Source organism: Sceloporus occidentalis, unplaced genomic scaffold (assembly GCF_023333645.1).
Source record: "Sceloporus occidentalis isolate IW3139 unplaced genomic scaffold, rSceOcc1.0.p SCAF_174, whole genome shotgun sequence".
In the NCBI taxonomy this organism is placed as follows: Eukaryota; Metazoa; Chordata; class Lepidosauria; order Squamata; family Phrynosomatidae; genus Sceloporus; species Sceloporus occidentalis.
The window spans coordinates 989797-1017607 of NW_028317154.1; the positions used below are offsets into that span (position 1 = coordinate 989797).

The following is a 27811-nucleotide window of genomic DNA, read 5'->3' on the forward strand; positions in this document are numbered from 1 at the left end:
AGATTCTTTAACAATGGGTATAGCCACAAACCTTACAGAAAACATCTGTAAGCACCCCTATAGCGTGACATCATGCCACACTCCACTCACATTATGTGGAGGGTGAGACATGATATTACACTTTTCCTACATTCACTAGGCAAACAGATATAACATATTAGGCCACACCAGAACACTGTCTGTTCATTGGAAAGGACAATGTGCCATGAGACCTGCTGTCAAGACTAAATCAAGACAGTTGGTAACTATACTAATTGCAGAGGGCACACCGAGCTAATGGATAACTTTTTCACCCACAAACTTACAATAGTTTTTCACCTGTAGTGCCTCATGTATCTCTGTCCTTTCTCCTTCATTGTCTATTACTGCCTAGAGCCAGCCTGTCCATGTATAAGCCAGAGGCTATTTGCTTGACTCCTGTATCTATTCTGTTTGAGAAGAAGGAAGCCATATCCCCATACAAAATCCCATGATATCTGTGTATAAATATATATATATATATTACTAATTAATGCACAAATAGAAATGGACATGGAAAATCAATGTAAAATAGAATATGGAAACACAGGGATGCAGATCACATGCAAGATCAGTGGATATTCATTCTAATGTGTACAAAATGTTCAGACGTGCATACGGTGATACATATAACAAAGCCCACATTAATGCAAGCACTTATCCAGACACACAGACAGATGCACAATAGGACGCACACAGAGATGGGCACAGCATCTTGCACACGTGCTCAGGGCTGTGTTGCGTTGCTTAGTAACTTGCATGGGGTAGGATGGAGATCCATAGAATTTTTCTGAAATTCAATTATCAGAAATAATACGAGCAGGAAATAGAGCTTAACTATGTGTTTGTGTCAGCGGGTCTTTCAATAGATTTCAATGGATTATCATTTTCGTGAACACCTGTGAGCTTGTATGTATTGATCGGCTATAAAAGTATACAAAAGTTTAGATATATATTATGGTTAATGTTAACCATCACCAAAGCGGGAGGAATGGTTCAGAGTGGTTCCCCTATTTCTTAGCTGTCTTATGTGTTAATGAGGCCAGGAAAATGCATGGAATATGTCATGCATAATAGATACCTCCCATGTATCCTTCTGTAGCAGGGACAGCCCCACCTTTATGGATCCAAACTGTCATTGTTTCCTTCATTGTTTGCTGTTTATGAGTATTCTGCAGCAATAAGTGTCACAATAATGTGTACAGAAAAGGCAGAAAGTGTGCTCATAAAATGCAAATTATTATGAAATTATTATTTATCGGTTCATATGGCGCCATCATATTCCTCTCTGCTCTACATTGGGTAAATCTCTTCTTGAGCTTTTGGCTCAGATCAAGCATGTACCTGTGAGAAAGCATGGTATTCTGTCCTTAAGGCCAGGCAGATTTTGGCCACCATGGCTCTTGCTATGTGGTTGTGTGGGAGCCTTTCTTGCATGACAGCCAGGACAGATAAGCACACAAATGGCACGAGACCCTTCAACCTGCACATTTTATTCCTCACTTAAAATCTGGGATCTGGTGTCCATTGTGGCTCTACCACTGCTTGGAGCACATTTCTGGGAGAAACAACCCATATATCTCTAATTCCTCTATGAAATCAGAATGCTTGCTGGGTATGAGTCCATTGTAGTGTTCTACAGCCGTAAAAGTCCCAATAGCGTGTACGAAACCGACAAAATCACATAAAAAGTTATGGTAAGGCTCTGTCCATGACAGTATCCCTCTTTGGCCATTTGAAATGCTGCGAGCTAATCATAAGTCAGAGAGCATTGGGCCCCTGAGTCAAAGCTCAATGATAATTTTACCTGTAAATACTCGAACTCATGGTTGAATGTAAATATAGAAGAGACTGTTCTCCTACTTTACAGCCTTTTTACACACGCTATCTCCAGGTAGCAGCAAATGGCTGTTTCGAAACATTAAAAAGTCTATTAACACCGTTTTTAGAATTAACATAGTATTTTCAATTAAAGCGTTTGCATTTATATAAAATTTGTATAACCTTTAATTAATCACTTTAGTCGTTACTGTTCAGAGTACAATAGAAAGATATTTTTATATATTTAATGAAAATAATTCCTTTATTTAATATGAATTGAAAAGAATGTTTAATTCATGCATACGAGCATGAGCACTGTGCCTCACAATGTATGACTGGTGGAGAGTTCATTAAAAAAACTAACTATATATGGAGATTTTGGGTGCTTCCACCCTTGTTTTTTTCAGATTCAGGACAGCTGTGAACTATGAACACCTGATTTAACTAGTTATTATGGTAAAAAAATGAATATCGATTTTCATCCTTAGTTTGGCCCAGTTTTTGCATTTTTTATCCCAATCTGAGGATCTCAGCCAGCTGCACACACACATTACATGGTGTTTCATGATGTCACTCCACACTTTGCCCTTTCTGCATATGCAAACTGCCCTGGAGAAAATCAGGACTGCCCCAGCTGAAGTCAGAATTCTGGGAGCGATGTATTTTTTTTTCTTCAATCAAGTATAGAAATTCTAGCAAATTTGGAAGGAGCGATATGTTAAGATATATTATACGTAGCAGACCTGTGTATAAATTGGAACCAAGACCGCAGTGAATTTGTCTGTTTCAGTGCATGCATCAGTTTTTATAATAAAGGCTGCTTTCCCATCGGTGGCAGCGTGGCAGTCTGCACATGTTTCAATAAAGTCTCTCTCTGTGCCTCTCCCTGTAGCTCGTTCTGTCTTTTGTCTTTCTTCCTCTCATTCCCTTTGACTCTATAGGGGGGGCTCAGGTGGTTGCCATGGAGACGTGTCGGGCCTACTCAGACGGATAAAGTCTACATCCTGCTCCACAGCCACCTGAGGCTGCGACCGAGACAACCAATTATCCCCAGTGAGGATGGGGACGGGTTTTAGAATGCATAATCAAATTAGATAGATAGAAAGATAGAAAGATATTTTTACTTTATAAATTGAGGAAATGCGGAGGTCTAATATTTCAGGTGCTTATTTACATCAAATACTTTACTCATCCTTTTTATTATGGCATCTCAAACTTTTAAGCTATTTTGGGACTCTCCTGGGCCTCAGAATTATGTTCTAATCACCATATCGGGGAACTTTCTATGCTGTCTCTGAGACTCTTGAAATATTAACCCTTTACTGGGCCAGCATGAAGAGTAACCAAATGGCTTTAATACCGTCCCTCATGGAAACCTCTACTTGTCATTATTTAAGAAAAAACATAATTGAGTCCCGTGCAGTAGAATATTTTTATTTTAGTTTTTAAAAATAGACATTGATACCAAAGCCACTTGTGTGTTTTGTAAAAAAAAAACTGTGATCAGAGCGTAGCAAACACATGTACTGTAAATTTTTGGTACTGTTGATTATTATATTTTTGATGCTTTCAACTACTTGGTTAGCGCTAACAATTCTCATGTTCTCCGTGTGAGGCTTTCCGGGTTCCCTACACACACTCTGATATAAGGGTTAGAACTCCTGCATAGCTGAAGGACACAAGAGATGAGGAAGACCCTTCATTCCAGTTCCAAGTGTGCTTTCTAATGCCCAAACTGCCTGTTCTGCACATATGCTCACATCACGTTCAGTCATAGCCCAACATTAACCAACATGAACAAATGTTATATTTGGTTTTCACTCAACCATTGGAAAATTACTACGCCATCATAATTGCCAACTATACTTATCCATCATTTTTCTTTACGCCTAGTTGCCTGTCAGTCATGTTTCCTGCTGTCTTGATTCATACTACTTCCAGTCCATTTTACTCCTGTGAAGTCTGGATGTCCCTGCTGGATCATCTGAAGTCCAATAGTCACTTCCAATTAGTTTGGTTTTTTTGAGGGGGTTAATATTATGTAACTAACCTCAAATTTAATACTTCTAAGGGCTTTTGGTTATACCAATGCAGGCATTACTTTTTCATGTATTATTAGCCTTATTGCTATAGGGAAAGCAATCGTCTGATTAGGCAGATCTCTACAGACTTATACCGGTCCTTGACTGTCCCTCCATTCCATGAGTAGGAGGAAAGAGGGTAACCCAATTTAGCTGCTTTATTCTAGCACAAGTGTCATTGGACCACATGTATTCTTGAATAAATTACTTTAATTATTCAACAATAACAGGATGAATCTCTTGTGAAATATGATAAATACTAATCTTATAATTTATAACCACTCTATCATTACTACCACATTCCCTAGGGATTCTGATTGTCCCTCCCTAGGTCCTATGTTTATGTATTCAGCACCCCTAACACATCTATTATACTTATTGACAAGCACACGTGATTTTTTTTTTTATAATTAATGGCTTTCCTAAATGCAAGGTTTACTAGATTTACTGTCTCGTTAAAGACAACATTTGGACATTGGTAAAAGATAAACTGACACTTAAAGGTGCTGTTCTAATTTAGCAAGTAATCAAATAAGTGAATTTTATTCTTTCCTCCAAGTTTTAGTCATATAGAAACAAGACCTATCAGTGCCTGCTTTTGTGTCACATAACAATAAAACATTCCCTAAAAAATATAATGAAGAGACAGTACTAGGAACAGTGTTTCTAATGCTACATTTAGTTAGTGTTAAATTCAGCAAGGTAGGTGGAACAGCAGCTTTAATCATTGACATCCTAGCTTTGTGATTGTCAGGAGATATATCACTTATTGGTGCATTAGGATGATCATGCCAGACCTTGCCTTGGGGAATTAATTTAACAGAGATTAGTGAATGCATAGGGATCTCATTAACTGTATGTTCCTTGAAGTTTTATGTTTCAGATTGGAATTGGATGGTTTATGAGAGGGTTTATGAATACAAATCATATGGTTTATGAATACAAATCAAATTAATAACAGTATGGCTATATGTTATATTTAAATGAGGGAGGGCTTATCTGTTCAAATATTACTAAGCATTCAAATGTTCCTATTTTATTCATAATGGTGGTCCTGGGTAAAAAAAAAGGGATATTAATAAAAATGACCATTTAAATGGAAAACAGTTGGTTCATAGGGGACATGGCTTGCGCTTGAGCTGAATGGTGGCAAGAAAGTAGTGCTCCTACTATACTAAGCTCATTACAGCTACAAAATCGATCAATTGGTTCTTGACCAAAATCAATATTCTAGGCATTACTTACATGCCAATAGGTCAAGGCAGTCTAAGAAGAAGACACATACCTCGGACTTAACTACTTACTTCAAAGTAAGAAAGTTTGACCACGAGGCCGACATGCCATCTTTGCCTTGGGGCTCCTCTCCAGCAAAGTCAATGATGAGGAACTGTCTGGAGGAGCTAAAAGTCTTGATAAAGTCAGTAAAAACCGACCTCCAGACCGATCTGAAAAGCGAATTAGCTAGATTAACCAGTGAGATTGTAGCCCTAGGCAAAAGAGTCGAGGGCCAAACTCAACCGGCAGATACACACACAGCCTGCAGGTTATATGTGAAGATCGGGACAACAGCTCACTCCTCTCCAACCTGAGAATGGTGCTGGAACATATCTCAGACCTCCAGCACATAGAGCAGGTCCACAGAGCCCTGAGGCCTAAGCCGGGCCCCAACAAGCAACCCAGGGATGTCATTATGAAGATGAATTATTATACCACGAAAGAGCCATACAGTAGGAGAGGATACCCCCACACTGGATGGGGTAACTCCCCTATTTTTCCCAGACCTCTCCCTGACAACCCTCCAGAAAAGGCAATAGCTCATACCGCTATTAGAGCTTCTCAGGGATAGAGGTGTATTATCAGTGTATGAATGGGGATACCCATTCAAACCAGCTTTCATGAAAGTAGGAAAGCTGTTTACCGATCCCGACCACAACTGCAGTAAAAACCTATACAGCCCAATGAAGGAAAACTGAGACTGTGAAAGAGGCCTCCAGAAGAGACGGAGTCAGTAGCCCAGCATCAACAGATGAGTAGAATCTGTTGTAAGTTTTTTGTGTTTCAACTGTTATAGAGCACCTGAGGCCTACACAAGGAACCATGAATAGTCATGGGGCTGAAAGGTACCGCCCTGGCCCGAGTTTTTGTACTAGGCCGAGCCATACATGCTAAGGGATCGGGGGAAGAAATATCCCCTGGGAAGATGACCATGAGATAAGGAGTCCCACACAGTATGCCTCTGGGGGTAGCGAGGCAAACAAGGCCCGTGGAGCTAGCACAGGTGGAAAAAAAACTACAGGTTTTAATGCATCCTATATACCAACATAGCACATGCAACTTCAGATCAATGGGAGACCAGAAGCCTGAAGTATACTTATTGATACCCATACCAGAAATAAGGATGAGAATGACCCTTTATTCAACTTGAACTAGATACACACCCAGAAGGATCCACATTAGGCCGCACAAGCCCTTTACATGCTAGGCCGTGGCAGGGTCTTAAGTAACTGCATCACCATGATCATTTTGCCTCTTCCTGCAGCCAAGAATATTGTCTTCCCTAGCAGAAGTTGGATAAGCTAAGCGTGCTGATGCCTACTTGTCAGTTCAGTAGATAACTTTTGTATGCTCCACAGGGTTCAGCCTAGTACCACGGAAGGGTATGAAGAGAGTGGAATATGCAAAGCCCAGAGGGGAACCAGATGTCACACAGCTATGCCAGATAAACGTAGTGTCTCACAATGTGAAGGGATTATTATCACCTGTCAAAAGGTTTAAAGCCTTATGGTGCTACATTAGGCAACAAGCTAATATAGTAATGTTACAAGAGACCCATTTTAGGGACTCTGCAGCCCCTAGATACTGGGACCCCAGTCATAACACATTCATTTGCCACTAGTCTGTCCAAACAGAAAGGAGTGTCGATTCTCCTTTGCAACCATTTATGTTTATGTTAAGTTCCATGGGCAGGGACCATGAAGACACCTATATTTTGCTTATAAGCTCCATACAGGGCAACAGATAACCCTACTGAATGCTGTAGAGGCAAGCCCTAAAGACAACTGAGCAACCAGCTAGGGGTGCCTGAAACTTAAATAGTGTCCCAGGGTACATAGGCGTCATCCCAAGAAAACTGGGTGCAGGTCTCGTTAATAGTCAGAGTAGACGGGCGCTTGTCACGGAGACTCACCGGATGCTGGTGCTCGCAGACGGCATGGGACAGCTCCAGGATGCTGGATCCTTTGTGTCCGGTGAAAAGCAGAGCCTGCAGGACGGTGGAGGACCCACGAACATCGCATGGTAAGTGCTGTTTCCGACACCGAGACTGCCTTCTCTCACAAAATCTGAGAACTACTAGACTCAATAGACACCACATCACTCATTATGGGAGGTGATCTTAACTCAGTAATGGATCCCTTGCTGGACATAACACGCCATATACACATCAACTTGTCCAGAGCCAAATACAAACCCCTACAGAAACTAATACATAACCAAGCATCGACAGATGCCCAGAGGATTCTAAACCTGTCTGCAAGGGATTACACATTTTACTCCCACGTGCACAAAATGTATTCCAGATTAGACTATATTTTCATTTTGCCACTTTCGCCACTCATGGTCAGACCATACTGCGATTGAGTGCACCCTTATCCACTTTCCAGATTCAATGAAAAGCTAGATTTTGGAGGTTTAATAACCCACTCGTTAGACACAAAAGTGGTAACCAAACTTAATGAACACATAACAGAATTCTTTGAGTTTAGTTCCACCCCCTGATGTGTCCACTTCTACTATCTGGACAGCTCATAAAGCAGTAATTAGGGGTTACCTCATAAGCAAAACTTCCAGTACTAACAAAGACCGCACAAATTAATGACCTTAGACATAAACTTAAAACTTTAGAGGAGGAACATCATAGAACGAAATCGATCCACACATTAAAAACATGACATAAACTATAACAGGACCTAAACCTGCTGCTCACCTCCTTAAAGCTGTAACATGGACTAAGCAGAGGTTTTCTTGCTAGAGCACCCAGGGAACATCAGAGAGAGAGAAATGTAAAACAGATACACACTGGTAGGGGAAAGCTTACCTATAACCCAGAGGACACAGCTGCACACTGCTGAATATTACTCCTCCCTTTACTTTGGGAAGAAGGCTTCTGCCATCCTAACATGACAACTGACTTGTTACAGAAATGCAATTTAGTATGGATATTTCCCAAGTTCATGGAAGCACTTCCGCAAAAGGGTATAAAGACTTACCTCCATAATTTCGTTACTCCCACGACAGGTTTGTTCTCAAGGGGAATTCCTTGCTACTCACCGTTGTCCTCTGAGGTAGTGGGTTCCCTCTGCAGTGCTCTACCCCATGCTAAACTCGGCCATGTGGTAGAGCACATTCTCATCACGTAAGATTTCATGTGCCCCAGAATGACCCTGTGTTTCCAGGAAATGCCTTGTGTTCACCCTATATTAACCCGGGACCTGAATTTCCACTTTACCCTTCACTATATTGTCTATGTGTTATTTTGCTGGTTTATTCTGCTTTGACTTGGCTTGCTATGGCCTAGATTGTTTCGGCTTGATATTTGAGTACTTCTGGTTTGGACCTGGCTATGTTTGACTCTGTTCTCAATCTCCTGAGTTTTTGTCCGAGATGTTCTCACTGCTACTAGCAGTGATTGGCCTATCCTGCCTTATGGGGTCCTGTCCTACCAGTCCATTACAGGGAGCCATGGGGACAGCCTCTTCCCCCTTCCTCCAATTAGGGTTGGGAGGGTGTACCTGGAAGCTCTGCTATTTTAGGAAGTGCTCCGGGAGGCCTAGTTCTCAAAAAGTAGCCATAAAAAAGAAGAGAGAAAAGCAAAAATAGACAAGAAAAGAAGCAAAGAGATGGAGTGAGAGCGTATGATAGTGAGTGAGTAAGACTGTAAGAGAATGTGTGAGAGAGCATGAGTAACAGTAAGTGTGTGAGAGAATAAGAATAAAAAAAGCAACAAAATGCAAACGGAAATGATGATGGGAGATGGGAGCTGTACCACTGTAAATGTCCGGCTCAGTATATGGTGATGAGCATTATGCTGTACCACAATCAATATCTGGCTCAGTAAACAATGTTGGGAGTTATGCTATACTACTGTCTGTGTCTGGCTCACTATATGATGATATGAGTCAAGTTGTACCACTGTTTGTGTCTGGATCACTATGTAATGCTAGGAGTCAAGTAGTAACACCATATGTGTTTCGGTCGCTATATAATGATGATGATGAATTTCTTTCAATTAAAAATGCAGCCCACACACATATATTTATGATGAAGTGGCCCACTGCAGAGAAAATGTGGACATCTCTGCTATATACAGTATATGATATTAGGCTTCCTTACCATTTCTTAACCTGCCTTTCTTAAAACAGAGCAGGCTGAAGATTGTGGAGATATACGCAGACACAGACTTCAGACACAGACTTCACAGACTTCAGCCAGGGGTGATCTTAAACAAGGTCACATTAGATTGGTAATCTAGTTTCATTTTTCATTTACTTCGTTTTGCTAAACATGAGTTGTTGACATGGAATAACCTCATCTGTTTACCCAGTAGGCCCCAATATCTTTCCAGTGACCCATATGCATGGCAAGTAGAGAAACATATGCCCAAGAAACCCAAGGTTGTAAGCCATTATCAGGTGGCTTGGTGAATAAGCAAGACTGCCAACAAGCAGCTATTCCACTGTTATTAAACTACACAAACGTTGATTGTGAAACGGAGAACCGCAGACTGGCTAAGATTCATGCGAGTTATACTTCAACAAAAGCTGAGAGGCTAATGCTTGCTAAGTATACCACATATTTATATAATTACATAACTATGTCTACCTGAAACACAGACTGCCCATCTTCCTGCTAAAATTGTCAAGTATTTCATCTACAATTTCCTTAAAAATTGTCCTGGAAAATAGAGAAATTTCCTGAATTTTTACAGAAACTGCCTCAAAATAATGTCACACCTCGCACATATCCCCAGTAATCAAGTTATTTTAGGTTCTCGAATGACAGTTTTCTGTGAAAAGCTTAGTGTGTCAATTTATTGTTGAGAAGGATAATGATTCTATCAGCACCAGTTGGACGGAACCTATTTTTTTGCTGACGAATTGAAAAAATGATGCACAAACATTTTGAATGTGTGACAGCAATACACAACACCTTTGGGGGTGGGAATAAAACCTGAAAAATAAATCATCACCAGGGGAGGGCTGGCACATTCTGACTGAGAGGCATGTAAAGCCAAGTGCCCCCTACTATAACTAACACGCACTAACATATAGACAAACACCAACACGCACAGAGCCTTAGCCTGTCGATGCGAGCTGTGCACCACTAATGTAGCGGTGTTACCTGAGCCCCCTCTCCAAAGAATGAGCATATGGGGCCAGTTCCTGAGACTTTTCTTGAGCAGTAAACTCTCTGAAGTGTACTTTCACTGCCATTACTCCTAGCCTGGTGTATAAGAGCACTTTCACAGAGCATGGCTTCTCAACATGGAGGCTATTCTTCGGGGGGAATTAACAATGGGGCAAAGGACATGTTTGGTTGCTGTGTCATATACATACCTAGGAACTTTCTGTCTCAGGCTACCTGGAGCCCCCTTGTGGGCCATATGCTATTTTTAATGGGGAAGTCGGAGGGGAGTGGGGTAGGAAATATCCTACATGCATAGGTTTTTGGTTTGATGGGTATTACAGCACACAAATATGCATGTACACTGACTTTGAATGTGTTACTAGGCACATGTAGTATTTGGAGCGGTTTAGCAGGCCCTCATTTCAAAATCTAAAAGTATATAGAAGACAACACTATGCACCTCATTAGGAGCATTTGATCCACTGAAGTTGGGAGCCCTATCCACCAACTTAGTGTTCATGGTTATATCCTTAACAAATATCCCCATGTGTGGCTATTGTCCTTTCTATAGAAAAAGGATTGGTATTTGCTGTATCAAACATCTCCAAGTTATTGCCCCATTTGGGTCCTGCTATACAGACACAATGACTGTTGCCCCTGTAGCATTATTTTGAGAATCTGGCTCATATAAATAATGGGAAGTTACAACTACATATACCATAAAGAATGCGGGCCTGGGGAGACAAAACATTGTTTATAGCTAATTAAACCCCACTTTTGGTCTGGAATAATTTTTGTTCTAGTAAGTTTCCATTTAGAGAGTCTTTAAATTACCGTATATTAGAAATAGTAGAGACACTATATTAAACTAAGGTACTAGATTTTGACAGCAGAGCCAAGCAGTTTATATAGTATTATCATTCCCTTTCTAAAAAAACAAACTTACTTCTATTATTAATGATAGGCTAATCGTGTTCTTAAAAAAACATAGGTGCCAACAGGCCTATGTCCAGGTTGTTGGTTGGCCCAGTAAAGCTACAGTTTCCAAATTAGTGTACCCAAATGCAAAATGGGCTAGAGACCCTGCAGAACCCCAAAGATGTCACGCTGCCACCCACCACCTAGCCTTTAGGACTAGGTGATATCATATTGGGATGTGAGACCCTGGGAAGTAGGCAGCTACTACTGGCAGTGGTACCTCTAAATTCAGAGGACACCCTGCTAGCCACCCTCTGTCTTGTGTAAAGTGTAAAAAAACCATGGTCACAAATACTGAAGAAAATACCTGTAAAGAAGATGGCCATGAGGGACAGAAATCCTCATTACTTTTCGTACACTGACCAGGAGCATACATGCACCCGTGCAGAAGGTCATCTGAAGACCCATGTCATATAGATGTTACAGAACTTTAAATCTGCCCCGAGTTGAAACATGAAGGCAGAGCAGATGGAAAACCATTATGAAACTAAAATATAAATGCATTTTAAAGAATATTTTAAATATTTGTTACTTCAATACGGGTTTAAGGAATGCCCTACCGGGTGAAGTCAGTATTCTGGGAATTCCTCGCCTCTTCTTAGAAATTGATTTTTCCCACCAAATAAAAAAAATGTGTAACAAACAGGCAAAATGCACTGTAACTGTCAGAGCTGTGTGTCGGGAGGTCAGACCTCCATTCTATAGGGAGAATATACCATAAAACAAAACAAGAATGTTTATCTTACTAAAATGACATCTTATCCATCTGAGATACTTCTTTACTGCAGGCTGATGTATGGGCTTGTTGATTTTTGCATTAAATGTCTTTAGAGTCCTATAGCTACAGGGTTCTGTTGTAGGAGCTGTTATAAGTCACCATTTCCCTGTTGTTATTACGGGGCGATTGAACACTGTACAGGTATAGTGAGTGTTTGAAACAGACCTGGACTGGCCATGCAGATCAAATACCCAATGGGCTGCTGGGCTGGTGCCTATGTTTCAACTGCACATAATTTACTGTATAATTACAATAGCCAGAGGCTGGTGCGCTTTAATGGTTTGGCCAGTTTTTAATCCCAGGCCATCAATGGCAGGAAATGAGACTATTTCAGAAAGATGAACCTAGAGAGAGACTATGTAGAGCATACGCCATGCTGAATTGTATGCACAGTTTGGGGCACGTTAAACACTGCAGGGATGTATGGATATTAAACGTAATCTTGGGGATTAAGACAAGGGAGTATTCCTGAAAATGTACCCTTTTCCCTGTCTCGGTGTGGTGCCACCTGGCCAGACCACAGTATTCACAACTCACTGGAACTGTAACTTAGAATCTCCTTCTCCACAGAGAGTTGACTATTTGCAAAAAGGCAGCATGTTTCTATGGGCTTTTGAGAGTCAGAAGACCATTTAAATCTCTCATATACATTTCTATTTGCTAGTGGCTCTCCATCCCTGCTTATTTCAGGCTGCCTGTGACTAGGGTGACCACATCGGCCATGTTTTCCAGGACACTATAAGGTTTTCATATTGATGACCAGCACAGGTAAAGTGCTGCCCTGTAGTATGTGGGACGTATAGACTTATGGAAGGGAAGCAATTAGTCAGTTGTACATCCCCCATACGGCAGGGCAGCACTTTATCTGGGTTGGTCAGCAATATGTAAAAATTATACGTGTCCTTGAAAATATGGCTGATGCTGTAACTATATGAGGTTTTTTATTCAATTAAAGGCACTACAGCCATCCTATGTATCTTAAGGCAGATAGTTAAAATTTCATGGTGTCCCCTTAAAAATGCATGGGTGGACTCTGCAGAACAGATCACAGAGACTTGATCTTGTACCGGTAAGTCCTTAAAGTTGTGCCAAGATGTCTGTTAGGAATTCTGGTACATCCTAAATAAACCGCAGCAACGCGCTTCAATGGCACTGTAAATTGATGATTCCCGATACATTGTGTTCCTCTTGGAACATAAACATTCTACTGATTTGGTGCTTGGATAGTGGGAACTTTGGGTAGGGTAATGGGTTATAGAGGGATAAAAAAAATTTTTTTTTTATAAATGGTGTACTTCTTCGCTATGAAGAAGCTTACATTATTCTGGCATCAGATTCATATGCCCCATCTGATGATGCCATATTTACAGCATCTGATGTTGATTGTTTTCACACAGATGTCTACCTTCCACCTCACAAAAGGAGTTGCACAGACCCTGTGCTTATTTTGGAGAATTGTTGGGTACCTCGAAACATGGTGGTCCCTGAAATCCCCCTATTTATGGAGACTCCTGATCACTAACAATATTGATGTCAGTAAGCCAATTAATTATGTTAACCTTTTTTTTCCACAAATTATTTTGTTGAAACTTTGTGTGAACAGACAAATGTCTATGCTGACCACTATTTGGCCGCCCACTCAGGCTCACCCAAAGCTGGCATTCCACTGACCCATATGACATTTCAAAAAATTGAGCATTGACTGTAATGATGGTTCATGGGGGGGGACACATAATATTCTGTTATATTGGAGCACAAACCCTGTACAATCAACTCCCCTTTCCCCCCGAATCGTGGGCTGGTTCAGATATTTGTTATGGCTAACTTTGACAGTGGTCCATGGTCAAATGGCTGCATTACCATGGCCAAATGATCCTAATGAAGTGCCCAGTGTTGTCTTCTTCACAAAACTATATACTTCTATATTATGAAATGAGGGGCTGCTAAACCTCTCCAAATACTACATACGCCTAGTAACACATCCAAAGTCAGTATACATGCATGTTCCAATGTATACGCTGTAATATCCATAAAACCAAAAACCTATGCATGTAGGGTATTTTTGTAATCTGAAGATACAGATACAACCAAAATATCCTAGGCAGCGCAGAAGGTTTTTTGAAAACATTGCAGAAATTTTAGTTACGGGTAAGTTTGGCAGGGATTGGTGGCTGCATGACAAGTGCCCGTTAGAAATGCTATTAGAAACATACGCCATAGGTGGCCTTTGCCATTAGCAAAGGGTTACAAAAGTAGATACTGTCTGATTTCCTCATGGTAGCAAGCATGTGGTTTAACAATATTTTAATGGGAGTAGGCAAAAAAAAAAATCCCAGACAAACTCTAGGTACCTCCACCCAAAATAACTGCACCAATGGACATTCCCAAATATTATGATGTACATACTGTGTGTATATATATATATATATATATATATATATATATATATATATATATATATACACATTATGACCCCCCCCATTGACTCAGGCAGCATCAACATTTCCTGGATAATTTAGGATGCATACAATGCAGGAGGTTCTGTACCATCTGCAAAAATATTTAATCTAATAAAAAATATTTCATCTATACTATACCTATGCTTTAGTGGATACCAAAGCCTTGTTAAAGTGACGACCAAGCCCCTCTCCCAAAGCCTTGTATGATACAGTAAAGTAGCTCCTTATATAACTTATATCTATATAACTTCCGTATATAGAATCCACAGAAGATAGGAGTGATTATTGTCACCAACCACCCAATTCTCCCAAGAAGTCAATGGTCTATCTCATAGTCCAACATGCTTAAGTTGTTTAACAATATACAAAAATTGATAATATGGATATTTATCCAACAGTGTCACTGGCCTACCCCCCCCCCATCAAGAGAGTCACCAATTGCTGTTCACTAATATAAGTATACACATACTACAGTATAGTATATCAAGCAACCTAGGAAGGGACGTACAATAGAGGCAGCCTCTCTTCCCCTGAAACCCATATCAAGAACGACATAGGATAAGCAGACCAGCTCTTTTCTATAGACGCCCAAATCTTACATGGGGAAGTATAATCCACTCCACGTCACATGAGGGGTGGCATGCCACAGAGTACTTGTAAGGGACGGTAAGCTAACATCGCCTGAAGTCTCGTTCTCACCCTTTTCCAAACTAATTCTAGAAACATGGACCCTAATTTCTGAACAAAAAAACCCAGAATAGAAACAGGCTGGAACAAGTACAATACTTTGGGGCATACTGTCGTCTTAAGGATGCTAATCCTTCCGAACCAAGAGACATTAAAGGAATCCCATCTGTTTAGATCTACCTTCTGATCCAATAAAGGAAGGAAATTTAGCGAGAATAATCTACAGTACAGGGCTAGTTTGTGATTGAAGCCCTTTGTTGTTATGCCCCTGATGCCTGGGTTAGCACGGATTGACTGATGGAGCAGCTCAAAAGAAAGAACAAAAGGGGAAAGAGGGCAACCCTGTTCTGTATCATTAGTAATCCTAAAGGGCTCAGAAAAAAACCCATTTACCTTTACCCAAGCTGCGAGACGTGAGTATAGACTCTCAGAGTCGACAATAATAGAACTGTTTGTTAAACTGTATAAAGTTTTATGTACATAATTTGTCTTATCATCGTAGCAACCAATGGTATATGTCTCGTATATCCCTGTAACGGAGCTGGATAGTCCGACGGACTACCTCCGTTGACTTGTGCTCCCTTAGCCTGGGACACACACTCCTTCCCCGGTTTCCCAGTCACTACCCGAGACTCATTGTAGGGTATAACCAAAACAAAGATTGATTTATTTTTCACACAGAGGGCTGGATATATCCAGCAAAACACGCATTAACATAAAACAAGATATTGGGATACAAACCGCCCCCTTAATCTGCCTCCCAGAGACAACAGGGGCAGTAACGGGATTAACAATACAATGGGGTCCCAACCTCCACTATTACCAGCCGAAATCAGTTCCAAGGTTTGGCCGGGGTAAATGTCTGTAGTGGTGGAACTACAGCAAGTGATGGGATGATATACTGCTGGGGGTAGCCACAGATGTCAGCGCCCATAGTCAATAGTGAGGAGGCTGGCTGTCAGGCCTCTCCAGCAGCCCCAGTGATGGAGGGTTCCATCACAAGCCCCTTCTTGCATACCTACCAAAAAATAAAGTGACCACAGTGACTGGCAGGAGCTTGACTAAGATTTTTTATGTGCCCTGGTGACCTGTTAATAGTTCTTTTTGTAGGCCAGTATGGAGTTTAAAAGAAAAATAATGTATGTGGTTTATTCTATAAATCTATATTCTGCTGTTTCTGTTCACATTATGGTGACTTTTGTAGTTTTGTAGAAGAATGTAATACCCTCATACCCAGCAAACATTCTGAGCTCCTAGAAGATAGGGACATCAGGGGAAGAACGAGGGGCAGAGGGATTTGGGCCCTATAAAGTGACATTCTGGTGATATATTCCATGGGATCCAAATCCCTTTGCTTCTTTTTCCTCCTCTTTAATGTTAGGAGGTATGCCACAATTCTGATCCCACCCGATAGACATGAGATTACATGCTCTATGCATTTCATGACTACTACATATTATAAATACTATATATTATACACTGTATACATGTATGTAATGGGTAGAGGGCTGTAATATGTGTAACAGCATGTATCTGATGTCATGAGGGATTATACAATGTGATTTGTGTATCGGTTCATCTGGCAACTGTTTTTGTGTCATAGTAAATGCATTCTGTCTCGTACATCTCTATGCGCTGGTGAATATATTGCTTTATGGAACTGGCCCATGGCTATAGCTTTCCTCCCTTTCTCTAATTTGTTGACATCTGATGGATGGTTTAATATTTTAAGCTGTAACCTTATGACACAGGAAGGCACAGGCAGAAACACCAGCGTACTCTAATGAGTCAGTCCCATCCATACATACAGAGGCAATCAGGTAGATACACATATAGTACACAGAGACAGTACATGCATACCTAGAAATACATACACGTGTATGCAATATAAGTACACATGTGCAAAAAGATATCTGCATTGTGTCATTATGTCAACCTTGGATTACTGTGATTGGGCACACTCTGTGGCACTGCTGGCATGGTGGCATGTAACGCTTGTCTTCGGAGATATTTACTGGTGAGGTGACACTGAGTCACTATGTCCCTGTACTGTGGGAGTCACTCTGGATTGTATCCATCCTGCTCACATCACCCCCTGCCATCTGTCACCGCACTGAGCCTGGCACCTCTAGGACATAGCAAGATAAAGAGCTTGGCACCTCCAGGGCAAGTCAATTAGAGAATAAGAACCCATGGGCAACTGGCACTAGTAGGCCTGCATGTGCGGGAGTTCCTGGGCCAACATAAACACACATGAAGCATATACACAAATGCACAGAACCCCTTGTTAAACATACAAAGATATATTTTAGAACTATCAGAGGGAATGATGTATACATAGCAAGTCGCAGGGTATGGGTATGGTAGGGCGATAAAACAATACACGCATATATATATAGGGAAAGAGGAGGGGGGCTGTATGCGTATACCAGTATGTACTCAAAATAAGGAGGATTTGTAGATGTGTATACATGTTATGTACTGTATGTAAATGTGTATAGATGTGTATAAAAATGCATATACTTGAAAACTAGAGAAATCTCAATGTATCCATATATATATATATATATATATATATATATATATATATAAACATATAAATTCCTATACATCTGCGAGACACATACAGTATACATATAGAGGGATGGAGAACCCCAAACCATAGAAAGATAGATTGATAATTGTGCTGAACTATACATATACATAGATGAGTTATTTGCCAGCATGTATTTAGCAATCCCTTCCCAAGCTGCCCCATATATACATTTATACATATACTGCCCTCAGGTGAGATTTAATGGTGGATGCACAGAATGTGAGAGAGAGACCGAGTGAGAGAGACAGAGAGAGGAGGGAGAAAGATGGAGTGAGACAGAAATATTTATATAAAGAGAGGAGGAGAGAGGTAGGTGAAATGAGAGACAAAGATGGAGTGAGAGAGAGAGAGGGGGAGCGGGTAAAAAAGGAGAAAAAGGGAGGAGATAGAAAGATGGACTGAGGAAGGGGAGATATAGAAGAAGTGTATGGGGGAGGAAAGAAAGAAAGATGGAGTGAAGCAGAAGATATATTGGAGGGGAGAGTGGGAGATGACAGAGAGAGAAACACTGAAAGTAAGGAGGAATAATAAGGAAAAAGTGATGGAGAAGAGACAAGATCTGTGAGAGGGTTAAATATTGTGAGGGGGAGGGAAGGAGGAAAAGAGAGAGAGAGAAGGAGAAAGGGAGGGAGGGAGAGAGACGGAGGAGGGGCAGAGAGAGAGGGAGAACGAAACGGCCACAGAATCTCTCATTTATTTCTTTGTTATTTCTTTACATGGGATAAAAAATATAGCAAGAATAGAATCAGCTGGATACATCATAGTCTGTGAAAAAGAGAGCTGTTCAGAGGGCTAAAAGGGAGAGAGAAGACCAGGGGTAGAGAGAGAAATCCAGGAGATCACAGAGAGAAGCAGATAGCAATAGATAGATAGATACAGAGGTAAAAGGAGGGAGAAGGAATGCGAGAGACTGCGAGGAGAGAAGGAGAGATGGGTATGGATTAAGAGGAGGCTCGGAAAAGGTGGAAAAAGGGTAGAGAAGGGAAAGGCGCAGGCAAGAGGCATATGGATCTACCGACTGGTGGGAGAGACAGACAGAAAATCTAAGGAAATTAGAATCGGTTCACAAAAAAAGAGACTGACGGGAGAGGAATGACGAGAAGACTGAGACAGGGAAAACAAGACGTTAGGAGCAGGCAGATAGTGAAGGTGTGGAGAGGGGGACTTTGGAAATAGAACTTAGTAATAAAGGTCAGTGTGCAGACAGATCAGTCAGGAATTTGGCAAGTCTGTTCCTGAGTGTGGCTAGTGATGCTTTTATGCCTGGCTTGATCCCTGTCACACCATTGCGACAGTGGTTACCATGCTGGATGTCAGGGTTACATATATCAGTCATTGGGATAACGGGGGCTGTTAATACACCAGAGTGGCTACCTAACAGGTGCACCAAGAAAAAAAACCAGAGACACGTTGGGCTAGCACCTTGGAGAGAGACCTGTCACGGAGACTGTCAGAGGCTACTGACATACACAAGGTGATCAGTCATCTGGAGAGATAGGTAAAGGAACGGCTGATCTGTTCGAAAATCGGGGGCAAGAGCGATATTATCCCGTGGCAAGGACTAGCAGTAAATCCGGTGTAGCTGTCACTGACCCCTGGCTGTCAGAGATCCAGCAAAGGTTGTTATTCCAGAGATCGTTTGAGTGGGAGATGGCTACCAACTTGTAGTGGGGCCACCAGGATACAAACATTTTTAGTGTCTTCCATCTTGTGACTAAGGAATAGCCAATACGACTAACAATTTTGTGCAGCATCTCAAAGTGGCCAGCAATCTGCAGAGCATCTACAAGAGGAAGACTACGCGGCAAACCCAGCAGAATGCAAACAGGGTTAGCGTCGGAAAGGACTGTTTACCGTCCTGTGGCTGGCACAAATCCCATAGGGGCTAATATACTAATGAGAGCCTAAGCGAAAGAGGCTATAGACCTGTGGTTGGCCCGGTGTTGTAGAATTACAGCAGCGAGGAGTCTGTGTCATTGTGAAATTGGCTGTTGGACTAGTACAGAGCCACAGAGAGCAGCTACGGCAAGAGGCTACCACCCTGGTAAGGAGCTGAAATCTACTAAAACAGAAGCTGGCTACGGCGCGGCAACCAGGTGAAGTGGACTAGCATCCTACTAATAAAGGCCAGCTGTAATATTTGGACAGCGGTTAACCCTGTGCTGTCAAGCGCAGGAGGCGGGACCTGGGCCAAAAGCCTCTACCCCCGTGGGATCATGCCTGGCGCAAGTCGGCTAGTAAGGGAGAATCGGTGACAAGCTATTCGTCCCAAATCGCTCAAAAATATTTTTAAAAATACACATATCGGGAGAAATATCCACGCAGTAAGGTGAGGAACCTGCCATTTGGTCTTATTTATCTGCACGGGATCACTATACCTTTCGATACGTGTCTGTGTGCATATATGTGCACGTAATAATGTATGTATATCTATGTATGTATATACAGATACATATGTGCACTGGAAGACAGAGTGGAAAACAGATCATTTACACACACAAATGTGTTTCCTTATAGTGCACACATATGTGTGTCTGTGTCCTTTCATGCACACACATATTACTCTGTGTCTGTTAGAGTAGGTTAGGAGATTATGATCTGTGTGAACGAGAGCATGCATAATGTATATATATTTATACGAGCGTCCATCTCTTTTTTGTTTATACTATATATGTTTGTCGGTACAGATGTGTGCTTATTTCTGGTATGTTTTCTGTCCTCATTAATGCATGTTCTGTCTATACATTTGTGTATGAATTTTCTGTCTGCGTATCTCTCGGTCTATCTAGTATTTATACATGTTAGAAAATAATTGCGCTGCAGACAGAGTATATATGGAATGACCGGATATGTTTTTATGTGATTTTTTTTTTCTTTGTGTCAAAATGTGTTAGCATGTCGAATGTCATCTACATACATGTTTAGTAATATAACATACAAGGAGATAGGTAGCTAGGTAGGTAGATAGATAGATATACAACGATTATATATAGATATTACTAGACAGATAGATGATTGGATAGATGGATAGATAGATAGATAGATAGATAGATAGATAGATAGATAGATAGATAGATAGATAGATAATGATTTAAGAACAAACATATATGGAGAACAGCCATTATTCAGTGAATGCTTGTCTTACCTCCTTGGTGGCCTCTCTTTCTGGTAGACTTTACAAATCTCTCTTTTATTGGAAGGCGGTCATCCTCATTCATTGTCTCATATAGTAAAAGGTAAACTTGTTTACTGATAGACAGTCAAGTGACAGGAGCCGTAGTTTTGCATACAAAGACAATCTCGATAATTAGGGGGTGATTTTTAATTTATTGAAAATCAGATACATTTCCTTTGCCGGAGAACACCCATGAGACATCGTTCACTCAGTGAAACATTATGCACAGAGTGGTGGATGCATGAAATCGCCTTCCAGTGAAAGAAGGACGGAAGGATGCCTGGAAGGGGCTATAAGATACCGTATGTCCTGTCTAGGAAATGGTCAGCGTGAATGGGCCAGTAGGTTCTTATTCTGATGTTAAACTCTATATTTGTATAGAAATATTACCCAGTGGTATATTTTGAAATGTGATCTCACACCTTGACAGTGATTTTACTGACTGCTATGTTCGCAATGAAATTATTCCCGTACCTGGATCTATGTAATGTAAACTAGCTTTTAGAGAGTCGAGGCCAACCCTCTGTGGCACTTGCTGGGAGTAGCAGGAGTTGTTTCCCATGAAAAGGTGAAGGGCCACATCCTTGATCCTTCCCATTGATTTGTGTACTAAGAAGGTCCACTCCATTGATTTCTTCAGATGCCCATATTGAAAGACAAATCTCATTTGCTTTATATTACTCAATCTTAGGATCTTCACATAGACCGATAGCTCCTGTAGGTGTAGGACAGCCATGTCCCCCAAACTGCATTTTAATTGGTTTTCGTGATAGTCTCATGTCGTACTAGACAAGGTGGATGAGTTGGAAGAGACACTCGATGGGAAATAGTGCCACTCATTGGAAGAAAATTCCACTCGCTCAACGGCAGTATCGCTCACCCAACTTGGGAGATATTCTAAGTCCTGAAAAATATGCGAACATTTATTATTAACTGAAAGAGGAGTGGGAAAAGGGGACCTTCGGTTTGGGTTGTTTTCCAGCCTCGCCTTGTTCAGAATTTTTGATGGGAACTCTTTATTTTCATATGATGCAGAAGGAGGCATTGATAGGTTATTGCCATAGAAACTGGAAAAAAGTATCCTCATTGTTTATATGTGATTAGACATACAGAGGGAAGAACCTTAGATCTGCTCTGTTTGTATCTTAAATGCTAAAGAGCGCAAGTTGTGTGAAAGAGCACCTCTTCTATGTATGGAGAAGAAAAACTCAAGACCCTTAGTAACTGGTGCTACCGCCATTGTTTTAGCTCTACTAAATTAAATTGGAGTCGCGGCTTGTGCAGCTCTCCTATATCTTTGGTTAATTCTTAAAAAAAAAAAAATTTTAAGGGCTAACTCCAATGATATGCTTACACTGAGGTATGAGGGTATCACAGGGTTCTGCAGCCCTAAAAGTCACAATAACGCGTATAGAAACAGCAGAAACGTGAAAATTGTAAAAATTGTGCCAGTAAAAATGCCTTATTTGTACAAATGCCTTTATCGAAAATCTATTGATAGGTGACAAAGTCACATAAAAAGTCGTAGCAAAGCCCGACTTCTGTCCATGACTCTACCCATACTCCATAAAAGGGCCCCTCTATGGACATTTTAAACCTTGGGAGTTATGGAGTCAGTTGATTCACAGTAACCATTTTTTAGTATGCAGCTTGGAGAACTGCAACTCAGCACCTCCAATCATTCCATAATATTCAACCTACAAAGACAAGCCACTCACTCGGCAGGAGGCCTCCTCATTAATCCGTCGAAGCGTTGTTCTGAAAATTCGAGACAGGGTAGAGATGCCTTTATTTTCTGAAATGATTTATTCTGATCATGTGGCATGGCTGGCATTTGACTTATTGAGGCCACACTCACATGCAGAAAGGCGGCTGTGCATTCTGGGAGTTAGCGGAAATGTTCATATACTCGTTAGAAGTCGTAGGAAGTCGGTGGCTTTCGTTACCAGTAAATTTAATTCACCGAGAAGAGGACTGTCACAATGGGAAACAGTCTTGCTCATTTAAAAAATCAGTTTCACTCACCGCAAGGTCATGTCAAATAGGTATGGCGATGTGGCACAGTGTATGCTAAACACAGTCACCAGGGAGCAGTATCACTCGACGGAGTATGGGTATAGCCAATGTAATTTGGCCTATCTCATCGAAATAAAAAAACTGAATTTGACAGCAGGTACGAGTGCTTTGGCTCATCTAGTCTGCCTTTTTCTACCTGCTGGAAGACCTCCAACTTTACTCTGTCTTGGTCTAGTCTTATGTTCAGACTAGCCTTATGCCTATTCCATACATTTTAAGAATTCATGCAATATTTAAATCTTTTTCATTGCTGCAGGAAGACTGTTCAATGTATCCACCACCCTCTCCGTGAAGCTATAAAACCCACTGAAACGAATCATTGCTCACTGCAAGTCAGTTTCATTAGACAACTTTTTATTCATTAGAAGACACCTTACGTATTGAATGATGAAGTGCCCTTACTGTGAGCAAAATTACTTTTCCAATGATTAATAGGTTGGGTCTTAAAATCGGTAGTCTCACATACTAGAAGGCAGTCTATATTATAGATAAACTCATGATCCGGAATACTGTCCAAATCATATGTAGTCTTTTACAATCAAAGAGGGTCCATATCTGAGGAAAGGTCTCAATGCGTCCAGTTGTGGACCAACTGGTGAGAATTTATGATCTCCGCAAACAGACCTACTGTGTGCAATGGACCAAGAGGTTAGCTTCCTACGTCACATGCCTTCACAGCACCCCTTCACACTTCTTTGTAAAGCCACGCAGGAAGCATCTAGATATGACATCATATTCTAGTGCTCGGCATCATTTGGCAAAGCACTTAAAGCAAAATACCAAAAACCAGCAGTGAGAGAAGACTGCTTGGAATGGTGGAGAAGGTGCATGGTGGACTAGACAGGCGACGCTAGTAACTGATGGCTGACTGTGGTCTAATTACATGGTAGCCTCATAGGCTCGATATTTTTTTGTCACACTTCCCACTGGATATAGGATGGGGGAACTAGGTGATCTCCATACCCATCCCAAAGGACTCAACTGTAGCACAAATGGGGTTGTAGAAGAGGTGGACACTCGCACCCCCCCTGTGGTTAAACAGGGAGTCCAAGGCACTAAATATATTTTTTTAAATGGTGGCACAAGAGCGACAAAATATAAACTGTAAGAATAAAAAGAATTAAGTAAATATCTACAAAAAAGGACAGAATATAAAACATATTCCACAAACAAAAATATCTAAAACATATTCCACAAACAAATATATAAAACATATTCCACAAAAAAATATCTAAAACATATTCCACAAATCCAAATGTCTTGTGTAACAATAGAAAAATAAATAGGGGTTATTAAAACAATAACAAAACGTGCTACATTTTGGATGAAGTCGGTTTCCTTTGGATGCTTGGCTTCCTTTAGGAACGTACAGTAACTTCTTGATCAGGAAGTGTTCTTAATCACTGCTACATAGAGAAACACACTTATATTTTACTAAGATGTTACGTTGATGAATTTCCTGGAAGGAAATCAGGAGACATATTTCTGCAGAGATGGGTGGGTGGGTATTATGAACATATTTTATATATACACATCTTACTTAAACATGTCATCTCGTGTCTATTCTGTATATATTGTGATACTTCCATATTTGAGTATAGACTTCAAAATGGATATGTAGTCTATAACGGCATGGTCTATGGCCACTGACAATGAATGAACTTTACTTTTCCTTTAGGCAGGGGCTTAGTGTTTAATAGAAGATTATAACAGGTCTCTTTTAAGTTGACACACAGGAATGTCAGGGGATGTTATCGGGGTCAGATGGCATCGGCGGACAAAAAACCCAATCAGGGAATGTCAGTATAGAAAGGTTTCTGTCAAAATGTAGAAAACATCTCCAGCTGTGCATACAAACCTTCCCTGAAAGGATACTTAGGGGGTGACATCAGTGTGTGATGTCATTTTGCAGCTACTTATAAATCGGATAAAACAATGGGTTTTTTTTAAGAAAATGAAAAAGGTCTGTTCTATTAACCTCTTCCCAAATATCCACTGTAAAGACGCAGGCTCCTCTAGTTTTTAGTAGATCGAAAACTCAGATCATTCTCAGCCACGGTGATGATGGTAGGATTTTTTGGATCAGCCACAGTTAAAGAATGCAGTTCGGATAATACTGTATTAAAAGGCAATTTCTTAAATTCAAATCCATTGAAACCATATTTTTCATGGGGCGACTTGGCCTTGTCTAACAGGCTCCGAAAAAATACACGGAGAAATGGGGCTGGCATAAAAAAAAAGAAAAAAAAAAAAAGGAAACGATAACACTGGAAGTTCAGTTGACATTTTAACACTTTGATGTGGGTGCATATTATTATTTGATGCACCAGTCTGCGCATGTATCTGCACAGTGTTGGCATTAGTCACACTATATCACAATGCGCAAAAGGGTGCCTCTGTGGATTTCATCATGGCAAACATATGTTTTGTACAGTGGAAGCACAGGTCCCATTAATAAACTACAGCTCCTACCATGTTTGACTAGCCTAAGGAAATGTTGTTGTTTTTTGGCTGAATATGAGGAGTTGCTCAACAATAGCTGGAAGGACAGGCCTGTCTGTACGTGGGTATGACTTTTTCAGACCAATCTATCATGTTTTATGTATGATTTCTAGCATTGGCATAGCATTTCTGTGTTTCCAAGATGTACAGACGGCTTTGTCATCAGGGATTGGGGGGGGGGGGGGGTAATGCATTGCTTCGTGTAATGGGGTGTTAAGCATATAACACTTATTTTGATTTAAGAAACAACATTCAGCCATGTTTATTGTTTTGACAATGTTTATTGTGTTTTGAACACTGATTAACCCACGGAGTATTCACTGAGACTCGCTCACCCATCTGGTGCTCTGAGGTTTAATGTACATGTCATCTGGCAGTCCATTCTATACAGCGTGGCATCATGCTAACAATGCTTCATTTTACATAAAGCACATTGCTGTCTTCTTTTTACAATGAAAGCAGGGAAGGACTGGTAAGCAGAGGGGGCAGGGAGTATATTGCCCTTGGGCTACTCTGATTCTGGGTCATTAGTTGCAGTTCCACACATAGCCACTAGATGCCTGGTTTAACAAAGCCTTTAGGCAGCAGTTACACCATTGCTGGATCTTTACTATGCTCCTTGTATCTATGGTTATCTATGTGGTTTGGACGGGACTTGAATAGATGTTGTCTGCCAGAGGCGTTTTGCATTGTTTAGTACTATTGGCCCAATTGGCTGAACTTATTAATGATGTCACCTTGGCATTATTAATAGGCAAGATTGACTATTTCAACCTGTCTGAGAAGGACCAATGGCGTAGGAACAGCAAAGCATCATGGGGACTGTAGTCTGCTATAGCTGGAGTACTAAATTAATTTGTTTACAGAGGTGTGAGTATTTTATATACTGGTGTAAGATTGCTATTAATGGGCGTATTAGCATGTAGCTCCATGCATTCAGTGAGCTTGTTTATGTGTATTTGTATATAGGCGTGTGTTTGTGCAACACAAAGTGTACACCAATCTGTGAAAAACACGGCTCAGCTGCGGCCTGAGACCCGACCCCCCCCCTCCCTTCCCATGTTTTTAAAGGGCCGGTGCCACGCGCTTATTAACGAATCAGACTAATTAGCGTTGTGCCGTTACCCAGTAATTTCCCTGCCAGAGCTCACACTCCCCCGTTAATTATCACTCTTAACGATATACTTGTTACAGGGGGAACCCGAGTGCAGTTATCTCTCACTGCGTCCGTGTGCCCTGGAGGTGCCAGACTCTTGGTTCTGGGTGGAGGCTTTAGTTGCGTATGTCCCCAGGGGCAATGAGACTGCCCAGCTCCAGAGGTGCCCGGGTTAGTAGAAGCTGCCAGTTCATCTAACATCACATTAGTTCCGTGGAAATAAAGATCCACACAATTGCTCGGTCATTCAGGTGGCAGGTTTTGTTGCTCTGTGTAGGCCTGATTTTGTCAGAACTAGTCATGTCAAGACGAGTATGTAAATAAGCTCTTCTAATGCCACAGGGATGCACAGCGCAACACGCTATAGATATTAGTCTCCTAATCCTTATTCCAAGAGTCTCAATTTGGAACAAGTTCCTCCATCTCTGTGTCCCCCCCGGATGTTTGCTGGGTATGAGTATCACAGTGTTCTTCAGCCCTAGATGGTTTAATCAGTCATCTAGTTATCATTTGGTTGCAAAGTAACATAAATATTCTCATTAAGTGCTGCCGCTTGCCATGACTCTGAGCTAGTGCCCCTTTTTGGCCATTTGAAATATTAGAAGGTCTGGTGTCTGCTAATATGTCTCGCCTGCTTAGTCTAAGGTATAAAGGTTCTAGTCAAATGTCGCAGTTCATTTAGCATCTACTCTACCTTTTTACTAATTCCCAGAGGTCTATTCACTAAAGGTCGACTTGTTCATTGAGAAGTGAACTTGAGTAACTTACCGTGATGCAAGCTTTGCGCCGTGGCGGTATCATAGCCAATGAGGTCTATCCGAGGCGTGATTATTGCTAACGGAAACATTGCGTGGCACATCATACATGCATTAGCATGCCCCAGCTAGAACGTGTGGACAGACGAGGGGGCAATGGCATATGACTTTGCATATTTTGGTCCAGCTCATGTTTGCCCAGCAAACTCAGCTTGGCTGCCAACTAAGCTGTGCTTGACCTTTAGTGACATTGTTCACACGTCTCATCAGAATCAGCTACCCCTGTAACATACCACCCAAGTCTTCCTGTGTAGGAGCTCAGAG

The 27811-nt window shown here is 41.1% G+C and overlaps 1 protein-coding gene and 1 pseudogene across 1 annotated transcript in view; one reads left to right on the plus strand and one right to left on the minus strand.

The window, feature by feature from the left end:
• The window catches only part of LOC149279223 (adhesion G protein-coupled receptor E5-like), a 99136-nt gene extending 91920 nt beyond the window's left edge, over nucleotides 1-7216 (minus strand). Inside the window, exon 1 of the mRNA XM_089501437.1 lies at nucleotides 7108-7216. Coding sequence (XP_089357563.1) covers nucleotides 7108-7216 — 109 coding nt within the window. The remainder of the gene's footprint in view (nucleotides 1-7107) is intronic.
• Nucleotides 7217-27509: 20293 nt separating this feature from the next.
• LOC149279225 (U4 spliceosomal RNA) lies at nucleotides 27510-27581 on the plus strand (annotated as a pseudogene).
• The last annotated feature ends 230 nt before the right edge of the window (nucleotides 27582-27811 follow it).